Source organism: Salmo salar, chromosome 13 (assembly GCF_965601325.2).
Source record: "Salmo salar chromosome 13, fSalSal1, whole genome shotgun sequence".
Classification (NCBI taxonomy): Eukaryota; Metazoa; Chordata; class Actinopteri; order Salmoniformes; family Salmonidae; genus Salmo; species Salmo salar.
Window position 1 is genome coordinate 83,524,110 of NC_138303.1, and position 26,808 is coordinate 83,550,917.

General features: G+C 42.6%; 2 protein-coding genes across 4 annotated transcripts; one reads left to right on the forward strand and one right to left on the reverse strand.

The window, feature by feature from the left end:
• The first annotated feature begins 373 nt into the window (after positions 1-373).
• On the forward strand, positions 374-15,712 carry mipepb (mitochondrial intermediate peptidase b). 3 transcript variants are annotated; one of them, XM_045692251.2, is made up of 19 exons: positions 376-1,679; positions 1,919-2,092; positions 2,204-2,292; positions 2,401-2,487; positions 2,737-2,800; positions 2,990-3,172; positions 3,320-3,476; positions 3,601-3,667; positions 3,796-3,856; positions 3,973-4,025; positions 4,277-4,430; positions 4,611-4,688; positions 4,781-4,985; positions 5,288-5,397; positions 5,883-5,957; positions 6,036-6,152; positions 7,672-7,793; positions 9,726-9,799; positions 15,361-15,712. In XM_045692251.2, the coding sequence occupies exons 1-19, from the start codon at positions 1,542-1,544 to the stop codon at positions 15,456-15,458; spliced, it is 2,106 nt and encodes a 701-aa protein (XP_045548207.1). In that variant the 5' UTR covers positions 376-1,541; the 3' UTR covers positions 15,459-15,712. The 3 variants fall into 3 exon arrangements, with proteins under 3 accessions (XP_045548209.1, XP_045548207.1, XP_013993270.1); XM_014137795.3 differs by having other exon boundaries at positions 383-1,679; positions 3,619-3,667; XM_045692253.2 differs by lacking the exon at positions 9,726-9,799 and having other exon boundaries at positions 374-1,679.
• Positions 15,713-16,148: 436 nt separating this feature from the next.
• LOC106567912 (tumor necrosis factor receptor superfamily member 19) lies at positions 16,149-26,742 on the reverse strand. The gene is made up of 7 exons (XM_014137799.3): positions 26,442-26,742; positions 26,246-26,356; positions 25,587-25,765; positions 25,408-25,493; positions 17,360-17,521; positions 17,074-17,181; positions 16,149-16,911 (listed from the first exon to the last, which is right to left on the reverse strand). Exons 1-7 carry the CDS (start codon positions 26,502-26,504, stop codon positions 16,637-16,639), a joined length of 984 nt encoding a protein of 327 aa, XP_013993274.3. The 5' UTR covers positions 26,505-26,742; the 3' UTR covers positions 16,149-16,636.
• Between the last annotated feature and the right edge of the window lie 66 nt (positions 26,743-26,808).

The following is a 26,808-nucleotide window of genomic DNA, read 5'->3' on the forward strand; positions in this document are numbered from 1 at the left end:
AGATGGCCGTGATGGTATGAGGGCCAGATTGGGAATTTAGCCAGGACACCGGGGTTAACACCCCTATTCTTACGATAAGTGCAATGGGATCTTTAATGACCTCAGAGAGTCAGGACACCCGTTTAACGTCCCATCCGAAAGACGGCACCCTACACATATGACCGATTCTGTTGGACCAAACCTCATATGCAATTAGCGAGTTGAAACCGTTTGTCAGAGAGGGAGAAGTAATCTCTCATCTTTATTGTTGTGAGTGGTAGGGGGAGGAATTGGGTGAAAGAGGCAAAGCGACAGACTTTGGCAAGGTTTCACTCTCGCCAAAATCTGTCAAAAATAATCTTAATGCGTTACTATGCAATTATTTTGAACCTAAGCTTGCCGCCTGCCTTCCCGTCTTTGGGACAACGACTCCCATTGTTAGGGCGGAGACATGAGCATCTCGTTATTATATACAGATCTCTGGTGTAAATGGGAAGGTGGGTTTCCAGGGTTAGAGTAGTGCAGAAGTTGTCATATGCTGAGGCTGTGAAGAAAGTAGAGGAAGATGGGTCAAGGTGGGGTAACCTGAGAGGAGTGGTGTGAGTAGTAGATCTGTACCAGTACAGAGGGATAGGCCAACAAGTGATATATTTCAGTAAGATTGGATTTTTAGCAATGGTTATCAACTGTACTGCAGGGATGGAACGTAAGTCACAGAAAATTGAGGTTGTGGTGGCAGCTGCAGAGAGGTATTTGGATGTGCAAGACTTGACATCAGAAGTTACAGGGTGTGTTAAGTGGTGGTGTCCCATCCTTTCAGGTTGTTGGCCTGAAGTAGTACTAACTAGATTTAAATAGTGGAATAGGGTGGTGTTTTTTGTGAGTGTAGTGTTAGATGGTAGGGTATTTGTAAAATAATAATAACAATAATAATTAAGCTAAGTATAAGGGAGTTGTACTCCAATCTAGTAGGTTGCGGTAATGAAACAATTATTGGATGCCAACCGCCGTTAAACCTCATCGAAGAAGAAATGAGAAGGCGCACATCACAGAAGAAGCGAACGAGACCAAAAAGACAACATGAGAACAAGCGGACATGAACGCTCATAACGAAAAAAAAATAAAAAAACTAGATTATGTGATACATGCATTTGGAATATCGCGCAAAAACTTACATTTGAAATAATCGATTTAATTCGATATATCGCCCAGCCCTATGGATAGGGTCTAGTCGCGAAAGTGCAGACACGAAACATCGGGAACCATTTTGAGAATTGTAAACATTCGTCATGGATGCTTGGCAGTGCTCGTTTTAGCTCAATTCTCAATGGCAGTGGTGGGCTACTAGCTAGAATAATTATAGAGAGACAGTGAAATAAAGACTAATTTAAAATCCAATACGTTTTTGGTATAATGAAAGTATCAGCATGGATGCAAAGCAAAAGCTAGAAACGTGCTTGCTTATCATAGAGATAATCATTTAGCGCGAGCCAACTTACTCCCCACAGAATTTCCTCTTTGACCGACCTTTCTTTTTCTTTCCACAACAATCATTTGAAGTTATGATGTTGGCGTGTCAACTATTTGTGAGTGTAGTGAGGAACTCAAGGACACTATCACGACATGTCACTACTTGGTCTCCGGTTGGAGCAGCATTCAATGCCCAGCAGAGGAAAGTTGATTTGTTTCAGAAGAACGTGGTAAGTCAGCTAACGTTTGCGGACCGCCATAATAACAGAGAAGAAGTTAACTAGCTCCATAAAATCCCAACCTATATTAAATGTCCTCATTGTCAAAATCACCCATAATTGTATTCACTAGAAAATACTTGCTCTTTTATAAATGTGTCAGTTGGGGTTGTTGTAACGATCAACCTTGAAAACCAAGAGTTGGCCACACAGACTTTTGACATGGCATTGTACGTGCTATATTTGCACAGGGATTATTCGGGGTTCCAGGGTTAAGTACTCCGGCTGGTTTCGAGGTGGCTCAGCAACGAGCGCTCAGGGAAACAGAACAGCTGGTAGAAACAGCCTGTAATAACCCACCAGGCGCCCTGACTGTGGAGACCTTCGATCAACTTTCTGACAGCCTTTGCAAAGTGGCAGATTTGGTAATGGCTCACAGTCACACTCAGAGATCATTGGCATCATTGTTGTTGTCAAGCCAAACTCCTCCCTGTTGAATATGAAACACTCTTGATGTTGTATTTCTTTTCTTGCAGGCAGATTTTGTCAAAGTTGGCCATCCAGACCCTGCCTTTCGGGATGCTGCTGAGAAGGCATGCATAAACATTGGCACAGTAGTAGAAAGGTATGAACCCTCTTCCGTAGTTTCTCTAGTAAAGTATTACATGATGTCAAGCAAAACACTTTTTTAATACATTCTTTCTTTGATGTTTTCTCTTTTTTGCCCTGATAGGCTGAACACTAATGTCGAACTGTGTAGGAGTCTCAAGAACCTACTAGATAACAAAGAGGTTCTGGATTCTTTGGACCCAGATACAAGGCATGTACTATTATCTTGTCTTTATTTTCAGTTCAATCATTTTTTTATCTTCCTGTTTGTACGATGAGTAGCAGTGCATTTTGTCTTTTGCCTGACGACTCAAACTGAATTCTTCCGCTGCTCAATGTTTGCTACATATTTCATTGCAGAGAAGAAACTAATGTCCGTGGGCGTAGAGTTTGGCCGGAGCAATGAGGTTGGGTAGACAGGCAATCTTGTTTTACTGATATTTCGCAATACATTTTGCAGGAGAGTAGCAGAACTGTTCATGTTTGATTTTGAGATCAGTGGCATTCATCTGGATGAATCAAAGGTTAGTGATGTGATATAAATGACATTACTAGCCTATCACTTACACTTCATGGAATATATTTTTAAATCAATAATTGTCATGTACACATTGATTATTAGCCTACTAAGCCACATCCTCAGGGAAGTATCACCACAATGTGAGCTTAACCTAAACAGCACCTCTGTTTCAATGTATAAATCTTTTTCCCAGAGAGGGAAGGCGGTGAGCCTCAATGTCAACCTGCTGGATCTGAACAATGAATTTCTAAATGGCACCCACCTGCCCAATAGGATAGAGAAGACGGCCCTACCAGAACACATCCGACACTGCTTCTCCATAGACGGCAACTCCATCCAGATTGGAGGTCTCCATGCAGATTCTCCTGATGAACTGGTGTGTGTGTGTGTGCAACCCAGAGGTTTATCTCTATACATAAATAGTGGTCTTCCAGCTACCATCCCATGGTAGGAAATGGTATTGGGCATGTTGGTTTGTTGTGCAGTAGCCTATAGATATTATATGCTTGTCCTTTTCTCTTAGGTGCGGGAGGCTGCTTATAAAATCTTTCTCTTCCCGAATTCAAGTCTGCTGCTTTGTCTGGATGACCTGTTGACTTGTAGGAATGAGCTAGCCAAATTAGTGGGCTATGAATCTTTTGCACACAGGGCTTTAAATGGAACTATGGCCAAGACTCCAGGTAAAGTACTCTGGCTGTTTACCTAATTTCTTTGTGCTCTGCTGCTTGGAAGAAATATTTAATTGATTTTATGATTTTTCAAACAGAGAAGTGTGTACTATGCTGTGTTGACCAGTGTGTTTAGTATGTTTTTGTTTTGCAGAGACTGTCATGAAATTCCTTGAATTGCTGACAGACAAACTCTCGGACAGGTATGGTAGGAGTCAGTGAGCCAGACACTGGCATGAACACTGTACAACACATCAATGTTTTGCCCATCTCAAACATACTGTAAATGTAGCACATGCTCACACATTAATGTCCCTATTCTTCAATCCAGAACTGCCAAAGATTTTAACCTGATGAGGGATATGAAGATGAAAATGAACTCAAGAAGCACCGTGAGTCATCTTATAAATCTGTTTAAGTAGCTCTCATGGTTCTGACATCCATGTGTAGGAGATCATGACAATCCTTCTGCTGTTTGATGTTTCAATGGTTTTTTTTTTTATCTAAGGAACTCATGCCATGGGACCACTCCTACTTCAGCAGCGCTGTGCGGGCAGAGAGGTAAGATACCTATACAAAGGTATACAGTACTGTAAACCTATGTGTATATTCTAAGTGGAAATAATATAACTTGTCAACAAGGAATTGTTGGTAATCTCCTAAAGAAACTATTGAAAGGTTGACGGGAGTACCTGAGCTTTATTTTCTACTAAAAGGCCTCTAGAGGGGGCTTGTGTATTGCTTAACATTATTCGGGAAACGGTCTGTAATAACATAGCCTTACGAGTGTCTGTGTATGTTTGTGTGTGCAGGTATAAGATCGATCCCAGCCTGTACAGTCCTTACTTCTCCTTAGGGGCCTGCATGGAGGGCCTCAACATGCTGTTCAGCCAGCTGCTGGGAGTCTCCTTCCAGAATGAACAGCCCATGGCAGGAGAGGTGTGGAGTGAAGAAGTACGCAAGCTGGTGAGAGAACAGTCTCTGTCTGTATGACACGCAACACCAATTTCTGGGGGCTCCTTTGAGTGAACCAGCAGAAAATGTAATAGTTGCTGCTTGGCTTTTTGTCATTTTAAGGCCCATCGTTTCTGTTGGGGATGGATTTTATTTTAAGCCGTCCTAAATGTCAGTTGGTTCTCTTAACAGGCTGTTGTCCATGAGACCGAGGGTCTTCTGGGATACATCTACTGTGACTTCTTCCGAAGGCCTGACAAACCACACCAGGTAAGACAAGCTGCTGCAGAAATACTGCCTAAAGCCCCTGCGAAAGTAAGATAGCAATGCTGATCATATCAAGGCTTTCTCTGTGCTCCCAGGATTGCCACTTCACCATCCAAGGGGGGCGTCTTAAGGAGGATGGGAAGTACCAACATCCTGTGGTGGTGCTGATGCTGAGCCTGCCCCCTCCCACACGTAGCACCCCAACACTGCTCAACCCCGGCATGATGGAGAACCTGTTCCACGAGATGGGCCACGCCATGCATTCCATGCTGGGACGCACGCGTTACCAACATGTCACAGGTAACCTGAGTCCAGGCCAGAGCCCACTGCTTTAGGAGGGATTTCCCCTGTCTCTCATTATTGCATTGCATATGTTGCACATTTGCTTAGCAGATACATTTATTTGCTTAGTGGACACATTTATTTGCTTAGCAGACACATTTAGTGAACTACCATATGATTAATAGGCCTACAGTCTTGTATTTGTATGACCTATGATACAGTGCTAGCATGGCATGCTATCGTGAAACATTTTATGACATAGTACAGTTGGTAAACAATCTCTTTTGTGAGAGACTCATCTTCTGACTGGTCTTTTCCAGGTACTAGATGCTCTACTGACTTTGCTGAAGTCCCCTCCATCCTCATGGAGTTCTTTGCCACAGACTATCGGGTGGTAAATCAGTTTGCACGGCACTATCAGACCGGACAGGTGGGCAGCACAAGTTCATACCTGTCCTCTGTAACTTTCCCTCACACACAACACAGCCATTCTTAAGATTATGTCATCTATATGGAGTAGCAGTAGTTCTTGAGCTGTTTGTCTACTGCTGTGGTCCACAGATACAGCAGTGTCCTAAGCTGTCCTATCAGACTGTCTATTATAATAATGTAGACTTTGGCAGCCCTTCTTTTGCCCCTTTGGTATGATAATAGTTCTGAGACGCATCACTAGCTCTGCATAAGCTCTGAACCAAATGCTCTCGGCTGCACTTGAACACACGTTGGTTTTGTGTGAAGTCTTTCGTCATGATTTTGAATCAGACTGAAAGTCTGTTGATTTGAGACTACAAACAGTCAAGCTAATAGAAAACTATTTATTTAGCCAAATACTGAAGATAGCAGAGGTTCACCATACAGAAGACTCGATAGATGGGTGTGTTTTGTTTTTCTCAGAAATATTTTGTTCTATTTCAGCCCCTGCCCAAGAGCATGGTCTCTCGCCTTTGTGAATCCAAGAGAATCTGTGGGGCTGCTGACACTCAGCTTCAGGTATAGCCACAGTGGCAGTTTGTGTGTCTTTTCAGTACTTATTAAATAAAATGATTGGTGTGTTTTATTTTTTCCTAGGTTTTTTATGCTGCTTTGGATCAAGTGTATCATGGCAAGCCACAAAATCGGTCAACGACAGACATTCTAAAAAAGATGCAAGAGAAATTCTATGGACTACCTTACGTTCCAAATACTGTAAGTGCCTAGATATCTTAGTGAGTCTCATAGTACTGAAACGGTGGACGATGTACTGATCTGTGAATGTCAAATCCTTTGGGGCTAAATAGTAATTAGACTATTCTCTCTACCGGATATAAACCATCTGGTTTGTACCCCCCTTACTGTGTGAGAGAGAATTTATATCCACAGAGAAACATAAAACAGAATAGAACAACCCAGAGGCTATTTCTTCTCAACTGTAATTACAGTTGTGGGGAAAATGTGGACAATAATGATTTTCTCCCTGAATTGGCTTACCACCACAGCGAACAAATATCTACTCCGTGAGCCCATTTTATAGTAATTTTACATTAGTTTGTTGCCAAATAGCAGAGCTCAATTTTTCCCTGGGGTATGATAAAAGTCGTTTCCCAAATGTGAAAAGACCAATTTAGGTCGGAATGAAAAATGATGCTGTACTTCTGACTGCTTCTGATCCTTTTTTTATTTACAGTTGCAAAATGTGGTGTTTTAATTTCAGATGCAATTTAAGTTAGTGACTGGCCATACAAACCAAACTGCATTTGTTGACTGCAGTGATCATATGGAGCCACTTTCAACCCGGTCTTAGTTTAGAACATGTTTGGAACTGTGACACTCAGCAAGTCTTTTGATAGGTCCTTATCCGTCATTGACCGTGAGAAGCAAAGGGGAGGTTTCCCACTGGATTTGGATTAAAACAAGTCACCACACAGACAGCCGAGCTCTTATCATTAAAATAAGACTGTGTAGGAGTTAGAAACAACTGGCCAGAGAGAGAGAATACACAGAAGCAGCATCATTCCGAAGAGAAGATGGGTACTGCACGTCTCACTTATGTTCTGTAGCCAATTTAGTCATCTTCTATAAGGTGGGTGGCACGTGGGAGAGAGGTTTGAAAAAATATTTTCAGATTGACAATGTTGCTTTAATACAAAATATATTCAATCGAAAATATGGAAGTGTCTTTCAGTGCTGGGGTTAATTCCACAAATGCAATTCAAATAAAATACCCTCCCTGTAAATTCCATTTAATTCAATTCCAGTTCAGTTTTTGAATTGAGGTAATTCAATTCCTCTCAATTACAATGTTATATAAATTCCAATAATACAATTCCCAATTCAATATTATCCCCAACAATTCAACAAATTCAAATTGAATTCAATTCCCTCAGGCTTTCATGCTGATCATGTCACTCACTGTTCAGACAGCCTAGCTATACTGGAAATATATAAAAAGAAGTTGAAATGATTTAAAACAAATCCTACAGGCCATTTTTTATAATAACTACATGAATTCCATTCACTGGAATTTAATTGGAATTCAATATTTGAACATTTCCGAAAGATAAAAACAACATTAATTCCAAAACTTGAAGATTGTTGAAATTCGAATTGAAGTCAACGTAAATTCTCTACTTAATGTGTGAATTCAAGAACTGAATTGGAATTTCAAATTAAATTGGAATTGACCAATTTTTAGATAAAGATGGGTAACTGGTATTCTTGTCCCTAGGCCTGGCAGCTGAGATTCAGCCACCTCATTGGGTACGGTGCTAAGTACTACTCATACCTCATGTCGCGCGCCATAGCCTCCATGGTGTGGAGGCAGTGCTTTCAAAAAGACCCCTTCAACAGGTGAGAGAAACTCACCTGACCCATGTTGTAAATGCAGATGTTTTATTTTCTCAAAAGTTCTTTCGTCTGCCATGTGAAGTCTCTATTTTTTTATTTAACCAGGTAGGCCAGTTGAGAACAAGTTCTCATTGACAACTGCGACCTGGCCAAGATAAAGCAAAGCAGTGCGACACAAACAACACAGTTACACATGGCATAAACAAACGTGCAGTCAACACAATAGAAAAATCTATATACAGGGTTTGCAAATGTAGTAAGATTAGGGAGGTAAAATAATTACATTTTATCAATTAAACACTGGAGTGATAGATGTGCAGAAGATGCATGTGCAGAGATACTGGGGTACAATTCATTTTACAATTCATTCCAGTAATTGGCAGCAGAGAACTGGAAGGAAAGGCGGCCAAAGGAGTTGGCTTTGGGGATGACCAGTGAAATATACCTGCTGGAGCGTGTGCTACGGGTGGGTGCTGCTATGATGACCAGTGAGCTGAGATAAGGCAGGGCTTTACTTAGCAAAGACTTATAGATGACCTGGAGCCAGTGGGTTTGGCAACGACTATGAAGCGAGGGCCAGCCAACGAGAGCATACAGGTCGCAGTGGTGGGTAGTATATGGGGCTTTGGTGACAAAACGGATGGCACTGTGATAGACTGCATCCAATTTGCTGAGTAGTGTGTTGGGAGGCTATTTTGTAAATGACATCGCCAAAGTCAAGGATCAGTAGGATAGTCAGTTTTACTAGGGTATGTTTGGCAGCATGAGTGAAGGAGGCTTTGTTGCGAAATAGGAAGCCAATTCTAGATTTCATTTTGGATTGGAGATGCTTAATGTGAGTCTGGAAGGAGAGTTTACAGTCTAACCAGACACCTAGGTATTTGTAGTTGTCCACATATTCTAAGTCAGAACCGTCCAGAGTAGTGATGCTAGACGGGCGGGCAGGTGCGGGCAGCGATCGGTTGAAGAGCATGCATTTAGTTTTACTTGCATTTAAGAGCAGTTGGAGGCCACGGAAGGAGTGTTGTATGGCATAGAAGCTCGTCTGGAGGTTTGTTAACACAGTGTCCAAAGAAGGGCCGGAAGTATACAGAATGGTGTTGTCTGCATAGAGGTGGATCAGAGAATCACCAGTAGCAAGAGCGACATCATTGATGTATACAGAGAAAAGAGTCAGCCCGAGAATTGAACCCTGTGGCACCCCCATAGAGACTTCCAGAGGTCCGGACAACAGGCCCTCCGATTTGACACACTGAACTCTATCTGAGAAGTAGTTGGGGAACCAGGCGAGGGAGTCATTTGAGAAACCAAGGCTGTTGAGTCTGCCGATAAGTATGCTGTGATTGACAGAGTTGAAAGCCTTGGCCAGGTCGATGAAGACGGTTGCACAGTATTGTCTTTTATCAATGGCGGTTATGATATCATTTAGGACCTTGAGCGTGGCTGAGGTGCACACATGACCAGCTCGGAAACCAGATTACATAGCGGAGAAGGTACGGTGGGATTTGAAATGGTCGGTGATCTGTTTGTTAATAACTTGACTTTCGAAGATTTTACTTTAGGGAACTCTCTACTAGCTGGATTCACTCACACTAGTCTGAACATGAGTGACAAAAAAATGACCAAACACCCACATCACAGACATCACTGTGATATCAGGGGATTTGTGTTTAGAAATGGAGGATTGTTTTGCCTGGGGTGTTATGTTTTTTTCAGAGCTGTGTTTTTCTCTCTGCTCTTTGTGTCTCTGTGATGGGGGCTTGTAGAGTGGCAGACTACAGTCAGTGGCAGTGAAAGCACAGCTCAACCCAGAGGAAAACCAAGCCAGTACAGTTTTCAGACATATCCTTATCTCTCTGACATAAACCCCAATCCTATCTCTCTCTACCTCTCTGTCTCTGCCTATTCAACCCTCCATTTAATGTCCCCACACAGGGACATGGGAGAGCGATATAGAAGGGAGATGCTAGCTCATGGAGGTAGTAAGGAGCCCATGCTTATGGTGCAAGGTAAGGAGCTCACACTCAGTCACTATTTTTCTTGGCCGCTACCGTCCTCCCTTTCTTTAGGGTTCTTGAACTCTTTTTATCCTATTAGTTCCTTCCCCAGGTCACCACTCCTGTATGTATAGTACAGTGCCTTCAGAAAGTATTCACAACCCTTGACGTTTTCCACTTTTTTTGTGTTACAGCCTGAATTTGAAATTGATTAAATGTTTAATGGTCACTGGCCAACAACACACACTATCCCATAATGTCAAAGTGGAATTATGTTTTTCAAAATGTTAATAAATCAATTAAAAAGCTGAAATGTCTTGAGTCAATAAGTATTCAATCCTTTTGTTATGGCAAGCATAAATAAGTTCAGGAGTAGAAATGTGCTTAACCAGTCACATAAGTTGCATGCAATAATAGTACTTAACATGATTTTTGAATGACTACCTCATGTATGTACCCCACACATACAATTATCTGTAAGGTTCCTCAGTCGAACACTGAATTTCAAACACGGACCACAAAGACCAGGGAGGTTTTCTAATGCCTCGTGAAGAAGGGCACCTATTGGTTGATGCGTAAAAATAAAAAAAGCAGACATTGATATCCCTTTGAACATGGTGAAGTTATTAATTACACTTTGGATGGTGTATCAAAACACCCAGTCACTACAAAGATACAGGTGTACTTCTTCAGGGATTTCACCATGATGGCAATGTTGACTTTAAAACAGTTACAGAGTTTAATGGCTGTGACAGGAGAACTGAGGATGGATGAACATTGTAGTTACTCCACAATACTAACCTAATTGACAGAGTGAAAAGAAGGACACTTGAAGAGAATACAAATATTCCAAAACATGCATCCGTTTTGCAACAAGGCACTAAAGTAATTCTGCAAGAAAATGTGGCAAAGCAACTACATTTTTGTCCTGAATACAAAGTGTTATGTTTGGGGAAAATCCAATACAACACATTACCGAGTACCACTTCCCATTTTTTGAGCATAGTGGTGGCTGCATCATGTTATGGGTATGCTTGTAATCGTTAAGGACTGGGGAGTTGTTCAGGATAAAAAAGAAATGGAATGGAGCTAAGCACAGGCAAAATCCTAGAGGAAAACCTGGTTCAGTCTGCTTTCTAACAGACACTGGGAGATAAGTTCACCTTTCAGCAAGACAATAACCTAAAACACAAGGCCTAATCTACACGACTTGATTACCAAGAAGACAGCGAATGTTCCTGAGTAGCTGAGTTAGTTTTTCCAAGTAGATTTAAGTAAAAACTATGGCAAGACCTGAAACTGTTTGTCTAGCTATGATCAACAACCAATTAGACAGAGCTTAAAGAATGTTTGGTAAGTGTTGCACAATCCAGGTGTGGATAGCTCTTAGAGACTTAGCCAGAAAGACTCACAGCTATAATCATTGCCAAAGGTGCTTCTATAAAGTATTGACTCAGGTGTGAATACTTATGTAAATTAAATATTTCTGTATTTCATTTTCAATAAATTTGTACATTTCTAAACACGTTTCACTTTGTCATTATGGGGTATTGTGTGTCGATGGGTGAGAGAAAAAAAAAAATGTCATCCATTTTGGTTTCAGGCTGTAACACAACAAAATGTGGAATAAGTCAAGGGGATAGAATACTTTCTGAAGGCACTGTATATTATCAACTTATATCATTTTGGCAAAGCCATCGATGCATAGTTTGTTTTGCTAGTGTATATGCCTGAGGCGCAGGCTTTGGCTACTTCAAACTCTTAATTATAGCTGTGTGATGATGGCAGTTGCTTTGCTTTTCCCTGGGTTTGGAAACAGGTAAGGGCTGCTACTATGCATCATGGCCCTCTGATGTCTCCCGGGTTATCCTGAAACCACCATAAATCTCAAGACAGGAAGCTTTATTTGTGTTTAAAGGAAAGATTCACCCATTCCCCAGGAATTGATTGAATCAAATGTTATTTGTCACATACACCGAATACAACAGGTGTAGACCTTGCAGTGAAATGCTTACTTTCAAGCTCTTAACCAACAATGCAGTTTTAAGAAAATACCCCAAAAATATGTAAGCGATTAACAAATGATTAAAGAGCACCAGTAAATAACAATAGCGGGGCTATATACAGGGGGCACCGGTGTCGAGGTAATTGAGGTAATATGTACATAGAATTATTAAAGTGACTATGCATAGATAACTGAGTAGCAGCAGTGTTCCGGGGGGGGCAATGCATTTAGTCTGGGTAGACATTTTATTAGCTGTTCAGGAGTCTTATGGCTCGGGGTAGAAGCTATTTAGGAGCCTCTTGGACCTAGACTTGGCGCTCCGGTACCGCTTTCTGTGCGGTAGCAGAGAGAACAGTCTATTGGCCCCGGTGATGTACTGGGCCGTACGCACTACCCTCTGTAGTGCATTGCGTTCGGAGGCCGAGCAGTTGCCATACCAGGCAGTGATGCAACCCGTCAGGATGCTCTCGATGGTGCAGCTGTAAAACTTTTGAGGATCCGAGGACCCATGCCAAATCTTTTCTGTCTCCAGATGGAGGTGTTTAGTCCCAGGATTCTTAGCTTATTGATGAGCTTTGAGGGCACTATGGTGTTGAACGCTGAGCTGTAGTCAATGAATAGCATTCTCAGATAGGTCTTCCTTTTGTCCAGGTGGGAAAGGGCAGTGTGGAGTGCAATAGAGATTGCGTCATCTGTGGATCTGTTGGTATTGTATGCAAATTGGAGTGGGCCTAGGGTTTCTGGGATAATGGTGTTGATGTGAGCCATGACCAGCCTTTCAAAGCATTTCATGGCTACAGACGTGAGTGCTACGGGTCGGTAGTCATTTAGGCAGGTTACCTTAGTGTTTTTGAGCACAGGGACTATGGCGGTCTGCTTGAAACATGTTGGTATTACAGACTCCGACAGGGAGAGGTTAAAATGTCAGTGAAGACACTTGCCAGTTGGTCAGCGCATGTTTGGAGTACACTTTCTGGTAATCCATCTGGCCCTGCAGCCTTGTAAATGTTGGCCTGTTTCAAGGTGTTGTTCACATCTGCTGCTGTGAGCGTGATCACACAATCGTCTGGAACAGCTGATGCTCTCATGCATGTTTCAGTGTTACTTGCCTCGAAGCGAGCATAGAAGTTATTTAGCTTGTCTGGTATTCTCGTGTCACTGGGCAGCTCTCAGCTGTGCTTCCCTTTGTAGTCTGTAATGGTTTGCAGGCTCTGCCACATCCGATGAGCGTCGGAGCCGGTGTAGTACGATTCCATCTTAGTCCTGCATTTGATGCTTTACCTGATTGATGGTTCTTCGGAGGGCGTAGCGGGATTTCTTATAATCTTCTGGGTTAGAGACCCGCTCCTTGAAAGCGGCAGCTCTACCCTTTAGCTCAGTGCGAATGTTGCCTGTAATACATGGCTTCTGGTTGGGGTTATGTACGTACAGTCACTGTGGGGACGACGTCCTCGATGCACTTATTGATAAAGCCAGTGACTGATGTGGGGTATTCCTCAATGCCATCGGAAGAATCCCGGAACATATTCCAGTCTGTGCTAGCAAAACAGTCCTGTAGTTTAGCATCTGCTTCATCTGACCACTTTTTTTATACACCGAGTCACTGGTGCTTCCTGCTTTAGTTTTTGCTTGTAGGCAGGAATCAGGAGGATAGAATTATGGTCAGATTTGCCAAATGGAGGGCGAGTGAGAGCTTTGTACGCGTCTCTGTGTGTGGGGTACAGGTGGTCTAGAGTGCTTTCCCCTCTGGTTGCATGTTTAACATGCTGATAGAAATTTGGTAAAACAGATTTAAGTTTTCCTGCATTAAAGTCCCCGGCCACTTGGAGTGCCGCCTCTGGATGAGCGTTTTCCTGTTTGCTTATGGCGGTATACAGCTCATTGAGTGAGGTTTTAGTGACAGCATCAGTTTGTGGTGATATGTAGACAGCTACGAAGAATATAGATGAGAACTCTCTAGGTAGATAGTGTGGTCTACAGCTTATCGTGAGATACTCTACATCAGGCGAGCAAAACCTTGAGACTTCCTTAGATATTGTGCAAAAGTTGTTGTTTACATAAATGCATAGGTCCCCACTCTGTGTCTTACCAGAGGGTGCTGTTCTGTCCTGCCGATAGTGTATAACCCACCAGCTATATGTTCTTAATGTCGTTGTTCAGCCACTACTCAGTGAAACATGAGAGATTACAGTTTTTAATGTTCCATTGGTAGGATAAACGTGCTTTCAGCTCGTCCCATTTATTTTCCAGTGATTGAATGTTAGCTAGCAGGACGGAAGAGAAGGGCAGATTAACCACTCCTCGCCTGATCCTTACAAGGCACCCTGATCTCTTTCCGCGAAACCTCAGTTTCCTTCTCCAGCGAATAACGGGGATCTGGGCCTGGTCGGGTTTCTGTATTATATCCCTCCCATCTGACTCATTGAATAAGAACTCTTTGTCCAGTTTGAGGTGAGCAATCGCAGTTCTGATGCCCAGAAGCTCTTTTTGGTCATAAGAGATGGTAGCAGCAACATTATGTACAAAACAAATTACGAACAACGCAAAAAAACGAACAAAATAGCATGGCTGGTTAAGAGCCGATAAGACGGCAGCCTTCCCCTCCGGCGCTATCTTGGAACATTGCTCAGAAATGCACAAAAATGAGAGCGTTCAAAATGGGTGAATATTTCCTTTAATTTGCACACTTAATTCAAAGCCCTATTTATGGTGATACTTTGTGGAAACTCTCCAGATAGATTTTTACATCCATTTAGCAAATGTTGAAACTAGATGTTATTCCATCCACTCACACCCAAAAAGCTAAACCCACTCTCATTAACATTCCCTGGAGTCACTCAGAATTTTGGCACTGGCTCTTGTTTTTCATAGCCACAGTTGCAGTGGGGCTCCTATTGTCTCAGTGGAAAGATGGGCTGACATTCATGATTTGTCGGTATTTGAAGAAGATCAAATACATTAACCAATGGCATTACTCTCCCATAGGGCCAAAGTGAGGTGTACATGGCTTTCATTTTCAATTGCTGTGTTAACTCGATCAGGTTCTGAGAGTTGACATGCATCCCTGGTAATTAACCTCTTAGTAGCTGTCAACATGACATGAGTACAGCCAAAGCTGAGTTGTTACAATACAGAACCAGCACAGATAATCAGTGGTGTATTACAGGCCAATTTGACATGGACCTGGTTGGATCTAGTTTAATTTCTGTACTTATGAATGAACTCAAACACAACGAATCCAGGTTAAAACAATAGCTCAATAGATACATTTTAGTAATTTAGCAGACGCTCTTATCCAGAGCGACTTACAGTAGTGAGTGCATACATTTCATACATTTTTTGTTGTTTTTTCCCCGTACTGGTCCCCCGTGGGAATCGAACCCACAACCCTGGCGTTGCAAACACCATGCTCTACCTACTGAGCCACACGGGATCCTGGTAGAGCACTACAAATAAAATATCAAGATTTTCTTTCCCCCGGACAAGTTTCAAATTTGTCATTGATGTCCTTATAAGTCCTTTATCTAAATCTGTCCCCCTCTCTCCTGGCCTGTTCCATGGTTTGCAGGCATGCTTCAGAGCTCCCCTACCATTGAAGAATTAGTGGACGCTCTAGTAGCTGACCTGGACACAGACTCTGTAACCTGCCGTGATGATTCCTCATAAGCAGATTGTACTTTTTTTTTTTATCTACTGTGAATTACCACTGGAAATTAGGGGCAGGGCCCCTCCCCACTTACCTCATCCTACGCTTGGCGATGTTGAATTTAAAAATTGATAATAATCTGCAGTGGCCTGATGAGTATGAGGGAATGAAAATATGAAGTGTGTATAATATTGTATTTGACTTGTGATGCATCCTTGTCCCATTGTGAATTATGAACCCTTATAAAATCCCCATGTTGCCAGTGCCAACCCTATATTGTCTTGTCTACAATTTTTTTGTTGTCATCTGAACGACTAGTGTTCTCTTACTTGGCTTTCACTCTCTAAATCTCTAGCTACAGGTTTCAGCTATTGAATGAATCACTCTTGAATGCTCATTTTTGTGAGATAGACAGTCAGCAGCCTGATTACTGAAACAAGTGAAAGAGCTGTGGGCCTGCCACTGTTCTGACATAGAGAATAAGGGGACGGTGGATGTCTGAAGGGCTGCAGATAAATGTCAGACTCACTAGAGCAATACGAGGGATATGGTCCGTGCTGGCCTCTGGGAAGAGCTCTGCTTTATTCTCTGGTTTTCCTTCATACTAAACGACAACCATTAAAATATTGTTTAACACTTTACGAGCAGGGTGTCAAGCAACGGCTTCATAACAATGTCGAAAACAAAGTATTGAAAAACGGGTGCCATCCATCTTTTTGAGATGTTTTATTATTTGTTAAACAATCTTTTTCTAAGCAATTGTACTACTATAAAATACAATAGCGCAGAACTTGTATTATTTTATAGTCTTTTTTTGCTCATCTTTATCAAAGGTGCCAATAATTTTGGATGTGACTGTAAATTACAAGATTTTGAAATGTATTTACATACATGGTACATATTATTTAAAAAAAGAAATCCAAGAGAATTGGTTAAATTTAAACTTGTACTATATCAGACATTGGCACACACATATTTGGTAATGGCAATGAGATGAGCTCTGGAAAATAACAGAAGCAGAAAATACAGGTTTGAATGGCTTTGAAACCAGCAAGTCACGTTTCTGTCAGCAGTTGCAATGTCTTTCACATAACCACAAGTCTGTTATGATGACAGTCAATATATCAAAGGTTATCCTCATGAAGAAATGGTCCCTGCTTTTAGGCCTACTCAGTACAGTTTAGTGAATCCCAGATCTTTAGTTTAATACAGCATGGGTCCACGTCTTCTCTCCTGTCAATGTTTCATCATCCTCTAAGGAAAATTCCTCATCAGACACTTCCACATCAGTTTGGTAGAGGTCATGGTTCTCCTCACTGGGCAGTGTGTTCTCTAGTGGTCTTCTCTGTGACTCCCAGGCAGGATATATGGCCATTCCATTGTTGTTCTGAGAACAGTGGAGACGGAAGCCACTGCTGTTCTCCATGCTGCAAGGTTCCTCAGAGAACGGATAGGGGAAAAGCTTCACTGGACCTTAGGACAGGAAAATGCCGTTTTATAGATGTTGATGGGACATGTCAAGTGCAGAAATTCAAGTTATGCACTCTTCTCAAATGTGGATTTGGCGCCATGTGCATTTGGTAAAGAATGACATGAAAAGGTTATTTGCAAGCCCAGGCTAACAGAACAACATACCACAAGTTATGCCCGTGCCATGGTAGCAGTTTGAGGTGATCTGATGGACCTGAATATTCTCAAAGCTGGGGAACTCTGCATCATAGCAGCTACCACCCTGGCATGGCTCTGATTAGTGCAAAAACAACAGTTTTATTTACTTTTTACATGAACACAAGTGTTTATATCAATAAATATTTGACATGGTATAAATACAGCATATCTGAATTAAACATTGTTTGACATGATTACAATCTTAGTCGGGACAAGAGGGATGAGTGAGAATCTGTGATTCAGGCAGGGTTACCATGAGGTTTCTTCTCCAGCTGTCTTTTGCAGTAGATGGCACAGAAAAGCATTAGGGCCAGTAGGACAGAAGTCAGAGCGATGCAGATGACTACAGCCAGGACAGTGTCCCTGGGGCTTGCCACAACGGACGAAAGGGGCACCAGGTTCACCCTGCTACTGCCTACAAGGTAAACATGCATAAACACACATGCATGTGCACAAATATCACTACAGCTGTTTATCCTTAGGTGCAATACAGCACACCCACAAACATGCATTTAATTATAGAACAGTTGTTATGACACCCACTTTCTCAAAGTACACTGCTCAAAAAAATAAAGGGAACACTAAAACAACACATCCTAGATCTGAATGAATGAAATAATCTTATGAAATACTTTTTTCTTTACATAGTTGAATGTGCTGACAACAAAATCACACAAAAATAATCAATGGAAATCCAATTTATCAACCCATGGAGGTCTGGATTTGGAGTCACACTCAAAATTAAAGTGGAAAACCACACTACAGGCTGATCCAACTTTGATGTAATGTCCTTAAAACAAGTCAAAATGAGGCTCAGTAGTGTGTGTGGCCTCCACATGCCTGTATGACCTCCCTACAACGCCTGGGCATGCTGATGAAGTGGCGAATGGTCTCCTGAGGGATCTCCTCCCAGACCTGGACTAAAGCATCCGCCAACTCCTGGACAGTCTGTGGTGCAATGTGGCGTTGGTGGATGGAGCGAGACATGATGTCCCAGATATGCTCAATTGGATTCAGGTCTGGGGAACAGGCGGGCCATTCCATAGCATCAATGCCTTCCTCTTGCAGGAACTGCAGACACACTCCAGCCACATGAGGTCTAGCATTGTCTTGCATTAGGAGGAACCCAGGGCCAACCGCACCAGCATATGGTCTCACAAGGGGTCTGAGGATCTCATCTCGGTACCTAATGGCAGTCAGGCTACCTCTGGCGAGCACATGAAGGGCTGTGCGGCCCCCCAAAGAAATGCCACCCCACACCATGACTGACCCACCGCCAAACCGGTCATGCTGGAGGATGTTGCAGCAGCAGAACGTTCTCCACGGCGTCTCCAGACTCTGTCACGTCTGTCACATGTGCTCAGTGTGAACCTTGCTTTCATCTGTGAAGAGCACAGGGCGCCAGTGGCGAATTTGCCAATCTTGGTGTTCTCTGGCAAATGCCAAACGTCCTGCTTGGTGTTGGGCTGTAAGCACAACCCCCACCTGTGGACGTCGGGCCCTCATACCACCCTCATGGAGTCTGTTTCTGACCGTTTGAGCAGACACATGCACATTTGTGGCCTGCTGGAGGTCATTTTGCAGGGCTCTGGCAGTGCTCCTCCTGCTCCTCCTTGCACAAAGGCGGAGGTAGCGGTCCTGCTGCTGGGTTGTTGCCCTCCTACGGCCTCCTCCACGTCTCCTGATGTACTGGCCTGTCTCCTGGTAGCGCCTCCATGCTCTGGACACTACGCTGACAGACACAGCAAACCTTCTTGCCACAGCTCGCATTGATGTGCCATCCTGGATGAGCTGCACTACCTGAGCCACTTGTGTGGGTTGTAGACTCCATCTCATGCTACCACTAGAGTGAAAGCACCGCTAGCAGTCAAAAGTGACCAAAACATCAGCCAGGAAGCATAGGAACTGAGAAGTGGTCTGTGGTCACCACCTGCAGAACCACTCCTTTATTGGGGGTGTCTTGCTAATTGCCTATAATTTCCACCTGTTGTCTATTCCATTTGCACAACAGCATGTGAAATGTATTGTCAATCAGTGTTGCTTCCTAAGTGGACAGTTTGATTTCACAGAAGTGTGATTGACTTGGAGTTACATTGTGTTGTTTAAGTGTTCCTTTTATTTTTTTGAGCAGTGTATTTTTAAGTGTGGGAAAATTCCGATTTGTAATTGAGTGTGGGTGCAGTGTATGTTTGTTGGCTACTGTGTGTGTTGGCATGTGGATATTTTGTTTTTCAGTAAGGCAGTGAATGCTATCTCATATGTCCTCTTTGGTAGTGGCTTCTCAAATCCAAAGACGCAGCACATTGCGTCTGGTTGTTTTTGTGTCTCCCCAAATCTTTCCTGCTTATCAGTTCAGATAGAGGACAATCCACTGAAACAAATTTACATGCTGATCTAATCATAACACTGTTCTGTGTCAAAACCCTTTCGTTTGATAACCAAACCGAACATACCCCTGGGCCATCATCAAACTGAACCACCAGAACAGAGATGTCTAAAAGGTGTCAGGAAATCAAAAACAAGCACCTATTAAGTTTTTTCAAGCCTATTTTCTGAAGAAAGTGATTGGAAGTACAAACTACGGTAAGATCCTTCAGTTGAAAGGATATGCAAGAACTTACTTGTGCTGGTCTACACTTTGTTTTTGTTTTATAAAAGTCACTATGAATGAAATGCTGCTCCATCACAACTGGAGGCATGTAGTGAGAGATGGGGAGAAGACACTTGGAGAGCACTGTCACTCTGGGATACAACAACCTATTTGTCTCATAAGAATTTCACATTTCAACTACAAGAGTTCTCAGATGGACTTCAAATAAGTTTTTGTAATCTCAAAATCATCTGAATGAGTATTTTACATCTGAATATGGCTTTTATGGTATCAAAGTGTGCTTCAATACCAGGAGTATTTTTCCATACCTAACATCTAACAGTAGGTTGTAACATCTGGGAAATGTGTTCTTATTTCAACCCCATTTGACTGCCAAGTTAAACACAGAAAGAGACGGAAGTTCAACAGCCAGCTAGCTCACACTCCACTACAAAATAGTGGTGGGCATGATTTGATCTTCCAAGAATTTCATTTGAGGCTGGTACATAGTGGATATGTGTGTGCAAACAATCCCAGAAAGATGGTTAAACAGACAGACATCAGTAAAGCACATTTCACATGTTCCCTGGAAATATTTTCTTAAATTATTCTAAAAGTGGTACAGTAACATTAAGCGTGCTTATAGTATATGGACTGAAGCACAATCTTGCCTATGGGAAATCAAAATCAAATAAAATGTTATTTGTCACATGCACTGAATATAACAGCCGTAGACTTTTCCCATGAAATGCTTACTTATGAGCCCTTTCCCAACAGTGCAGTTAAAAAGTAAGAAAAAAATCATTAGTAAATAAGAAATGAAAGGGAATAGTAACATAATAAAATAATAACGAGGCTATATACAAGGAATACCGCTACCGAGTCAATGTGCAGGACTGCGATTACTCACCATGGACTGGCAGAATCCTTTTTTTCCTTTAACTAGTCCGACGAGGCCGACGCAAACTATATACTGCTTTCTCTGGAACAGACCCCGATCCCTGTGACTTGCATGAAGAGGAGGCAGAGAAAAAGGGGCCGGAGGGCGTGCTGCCTTCTGAGAATTTGTGGGCGATCGAATAAACCCCCACCTCCTTCCATTCTGCTAGCAAACGTGCAATCTTTGGACAATAAACTAGATGACCTACGCGGAAGATTAAACTACCAACAGGACATTAAAAACTGTAATATCTTATGCTTTACGGAAACGTGGCTGAAAGACCACACTATCAACATACAGCTGGCTGGATATATGCTGCACCGGAAGGATAGAACAGCGGCGTCTGGTAAGACAAGTGGCGGCGGACTATGTATTTTTGTAAATAACAGCTGGTGCACGATATCTAAGGAAGTCTCGAGCTATTGCTCGCCTGAGATGGTGTATCTCATGATAAACTGTAGACCACACTACCTACCTAGAGAGTTTTCATCTCTATGTTTCGTAGCTGTTTACATACCACCACAGTCAGAGGTTGGCACTAAGACAGCATTGAATGAGCTGTATTCCACCATAAGCAAACAAGAAAACGCTCACCCAGTGGCGGCGCTCCTAGTAGCAGGGGACTTTAATGCAGGGAAACTTAAATCCATTTTACCAAATTTCTATCAACATGTTAAATATGCAACCAGAGGGAAAAAAAACTACGGACCACCTTTACTCCACAGAGACGCATACAAAGCTGTCCCTCGCCATTGATGGGGTCAAATGGGGTCATGATAGGGGCTGCACCAAATGTTTGATGTATAATAATAATTGATTATTCTTATGTTGTATTAATAGAAGGGGAGGGGCTATGGGACCCCTCCTCCTCTACATTTATAGGGTCCTAGACTACAGATTAACAATATAGATATTCATTGTAAGATTTTAGAATTGTTCCAATCTTTTCTAAGTCTCTGCCTCATAAAGAAATGGGGTCTGTGAGAAAGCATTTCAAAGATAAACAAAGAGCCCTGCAGGGGAGTAGAAGAGATGAGGCTAGTCAGACATACCTCTGTAAATCAACTCAGGGGAGTGGAGATTTACTGCTGAGGCCTTAGAAAACACTGGAACTATTGTATCTCTTGCAAGTTAGTATAGCTGTGTATGCATGGACTTGGTCTGAGGAGTAGCAAGTAATGACGTATACAGTGACATCACAGGGGGTTGACTACAAGCATGATAAAAGCAACTTGGGACTTTTTCTATGGGGCAGACCTCATGAGACATAAGTTGTATGTGTGATGTTTGATCTTTGACTTCTGTCTACAGCTGTATTTTGATTAAAATTGTTATGATTTATAAGTGCACATTGAGTGTTCCATATTTATTCAGTAAATAAAACGGAGCACAGAAAAACGGAACCAACACCCTCCATTTGGCAGATCTGACCATAATTCTATCCTCCTGATTCCTGCTTACAAGCAAAAATTAAAGCAGGAAGCACCAGTGACTAGATCAATAAAAAAGTGGTCAGATGAAGCAGATGCTAAGCTACAGGACTGTTTTGCTAGCACAGACTGGAATATGTTCCAGGATCCCTCCGATGGCATTGAGGAGTACACCACATCAGTCATTGGCTTCATCAATAAGTGCATCGATGACGTCATACCTACAGTGACCGTACATACAGTTGAAGTCGGAAGTTTACATACACCTTAGCCAAATACATTTAAACTCAGTTTTTCACAATTCCTGACATTTAATCCTAGTAAAAGAATCCCTGTCTTAGGTCAGTTAGGATCACCACTTTATTTTAAGAATGTGAAATGTCAGAATAATAGAGATAATGATTTATTTCAGCTTTTATTTCTTTCATCACATTCCCAGTGGGTCAGAAGTTTACATACACTAAACTAGTATTTGGTAGCATTGCCTTTAAATTGTTTAACTTGGGTCAAACATTTTGGGTAGCCTTCCACAAGCTTGGGTGAATTTTGGCCCATTCCTCCTGACAGAGCTGGTGTAACTGAGTCTTCTGATAGGCGAATTGACATAATTGGAGGTGTACCTGTGGATGCATTTCAAGGCCTACCTTCAAACTCAGTGCCTCTTTGCTTGGCATCATGGGAAAATCAAAAGAAATCAGCCAAGACCTCAGAAAAAATTGTAGACCTCCAATTTCCAAACGCCTGAAGGTACCACATTCATCTGTACAAACAATAGCATGCAAGTATAAACACCATGGGACCACGCAGCCATCATACCGCTCAGGAAGGAGGCGTGTTCTGTCTCCTAGAAATTAACGTACTTTGGTGCGAAAAGTGCAAATCAATCCCAGAACAACAGCAAAGGACCTTGTGAAGATGTTGGAGGAAACGGGTACAAAATCATCTATATCCATAGTAAAACGAGTCCTATATCGACATAACCTGAAAGGCCGCTCAGCTCCAAAACCATCTTAAAAAAGCCAGACTACGGTTTGCAACTGCACATGGGGACAAAGATCATACTTTTTGGAGAAAACAAAAATAGAACTGTTTGGCCATAATGACCACCGTTATGTTTGGAGGAAAAAGGGGGAGGCTTGCAAGCCGAAGAACACCATCCCAACCGTGAAGCACAGGGGTGGCAGCATCATGTTGTGGGGGTGCTTTGCTGCAGGAGGGACTGGTGCACTTCACAAAATAGATGGCATTATGAAGAAGGAAAATTATGTGAATATATTGAAGCAACATCTCAAGACATCAGTCAGGAAGTTGAAGCTTGGTCGCAAATGGGTCTTCCAAATGGACAAATACCCCAAGCATACTTCCAAAGTTGTGGCAAAATGGCTTAGGTACAACAAAGTCAAAGTATTGGAGTGGCCGTCACAAAGCCCTGACCTCAATCCTATAGAAAATTTGTGGGCAGAACTGAAAAAGCGTGTGCGAGCAAGAAGGCCTAAAAACCTGACTCAGCTACACCAGCTCTGTCAGGAGGAATGGGGCAAAATTCACCCAACTTGTTGTGGGAAGCTTGTGGAAGGCTACCCGAAACGTTTGACCCAAGTTAAACAATTTAAAGGCAATGCTACCAAATACTTATTGAGTGTATGTAAACTTCTGACCCACTGGGAATGTGATGAAATAATTAAAAGCTGAAATAAATCATTCTCTCTACTATTATTCTGACATTTCACATTCTTAAAATAAAGTGGTGATCCAACTGACCTAAGACAGGGTCTTTTGACAACGATTAAATGTCAGGAATTGTGAAAAACTTTAGTTTAAATGTATTTGGCTAAGGTGTATGTAAACTTCCAACTTCAACTGTATGTAAAAATGCTGTTCATTGACTACAGCTCAGCATTCAACACCATGGTACCCTCCAAACTCATCATTAAGCTTGAGACCCTGGGTCTCGACCCCGCCATGTGCAACTGGGTCCTGGACATCCTGAAGGGCCGCCCCCAGGTGTTGAAAGTAGGAAACAACATCTCCACTCCGCTGATCCTCAACACTGGGGCCCCACAAGGGTGTGTTCTCAGCCCCCTCCTATACTCCCTGTTCACCCACCACTACGTGGCCATGCACGCCTCCAGCCATGCACGCCTCCAACTCAATCAAGTTTGCAGATGACACAACAGTGGTAGGCTTATTTACCAACAATGACGAGACAGTCTACAGGGAGGAGGTGAGGGCCCACGGAGTATGGTGTCAGGAAAATAACCTCTCACTCAATGTCAGAAAAACAAAAGAGATGATCGTGGACTTCAGGAAACAGCAAAGGGGGCACCCCTCTATCCACATCGACGGGATAGCAGTGGAGAAGGTGGAAAGTTTTAAGTTCCTCGGTGTACATATCACTGACAAACTGAAATTGTCCACGCACACAGACAGTGTGGTGAAGAAGGCACAACAGCGCCTCTTCAACCTCAGGAGGCTGAAAAAATGTGGCTTGTCACCAAAAACCCTCACTAACTTTTACAGGTGCACTGTATCACCGCCTGGAATGGCAACTGCACCGCCCACAACCGCAAGGCTCTCCAGAGGGTAGTGCGGTCTGCACAACGCATCACAGGGGGCAAACTACCTGCCCTCCAGGACACCTACAACATCCGATGTCACTGGAAAGCAAAAAATATCATCAAGGACAATAACCACCCGAGCCACTGCCTGTTCACCCCGCTTCCATCCTGAAGGTGAGGTCAGTACAGGTGCATCAAAGCTGGGACAGAGATTGAAAAACAGCTTCTATCTTAAGGCCATCAGATTGTTATACAGACACCACTAGCACAGAGAAGCGGCTGCCTACCTACAGACTTGATATCATTGGACACTTTACTAAATGGAACACTAGTCACTTTAATAATGCCACTTCAAGAATGTTTACATATCCTGCATTACTCATTTCATATGTATATAAAAAATACTGTGTCCTTCACTATCCATTCTTTACTATCTATTGCATCTTAGCCGCTCTGTCACTGCTCATCCATATATTTTATACTGATATATTCTTATCCCATTCCTTTACTAGATTGTGTGTATTAGGTTGTGTTGTGGAATTTGTTAGATATTAGGTTTTGTTGTGGAATTTGTTAGATATTACCTGTTAGATACTGCTGCACTGTCAGAACCAGAAGCATAAGCATTTCGCTACACTTGCAATAACATCTGCTAACCATGTGTATGTGACAAATACAATTGGTGTCTATGTGTGAGTGTGGCATCAATATGCATGTCTGTGAGAGTATGTAGTGTGTGTGAGTGTGCATAGATCATTTGTATTGATGAAAAGGCCTACTCACAGAGAGGCTCATAGGCATGAGGAGGGTCTCCACAGGGTACACAGTCCATGTCCTGAAACCCACTCAGCTTGGTTTTCCTATAGAACCTGTAATACAACAACAACAGCATATGTGGAAGAAAATGGAAAATGGAGACACTTCGGAGATAATTGGGAGGATGAGAAAGCAGCTGTCCTCACCCGGGCAGACAGTCTCCACACACGGCGTTTCCTGTGGTGGTGCAGTTGGCTCTATGGAGGCGGCTGGTGTGGGCACATGATAGACACGGCTTGCATTTCTGCCCTCCTGCTTCCTCTTTGTAGCGGCCAGGTCTGCAGGGTGCACAGCGAGCACCCGCCCCATAGCCAAAGCCACATTCCTGAGGGATTTAACACACACACACAAACACACACAGGAGACCCAGTTGATGGTGAGGTGTGGTGGGGGTTGGGAGTTTGTGAAGGAACAGCAAGCAGAGGTCCCTGACAGTGGTTGAGAGAGAAAGAGACAACTTGCATAGTAACATTTGTGTAAAATGTTTCATATGTCAACAAAGTATGTGACAGGAAATACATTACATTTTAGTCATTTAACAGATGTTCTTATCCAAGGCGACTTACAGGAGCAATTAGGGTTAAATGCCTTGCTCAGGGTCAGATTGACAAATTTTTCACCTAGTCGTCTCGGGTTTCGAACCAGCGATTTGTATTATTATCTTATAGGGGAACCTTTCTTACTGGCCCAAAGCTCTTAACCGCTAGTCTACTTCCGGTAGGCACATTAATTATATTCTTACAATGGCATGACTGGTTGTATCAATCATTTTGACAGGAGGGAATACGTTTGATAGACTACTCACCGTGGATAACTCCTGCCCAGATCCACACTGTCTGCAGGCGACACAGTCCCCTGCTTCATCCCTGTACTCCTGCTCCCTGCATTCTCTATTCTCCACTGCAGTTCCATGAACCTGACCAAGAGCATCACTCATAGACTTCACATACACTACAACAAATGAAAAACTCCATGCGTAATTGAAAAACGTTATGCCTTACCATATAGCTCCAAAAAACCAGCTCCAGTAAAAGCGACAGCATCTTCTTTAGCTTCCACCCCATGTCAACTATTTTGTCTTAGTTTTAAAATGTCTGCCAATACCTGGATGGGAATCAATGAGCTAATACTTTTATACCACCCACGCTCATAATAATGCGATTAAATGGTCCATCTTCTGATACAGTACGTCCAATGTTAATTGACATAAGAAGCTATTAAGTACAGTAATATAAGTAGATATCTAGCGGACCTGACATATGATGCTACCATAGGCAAGATCAGGCAACAGCGTTTATTCCGTAACAGGTTCCTAGAAAATACCGCGCCCCACTCCTAAATACCCAGTCAGAAGTGTAGTTCGCAGAC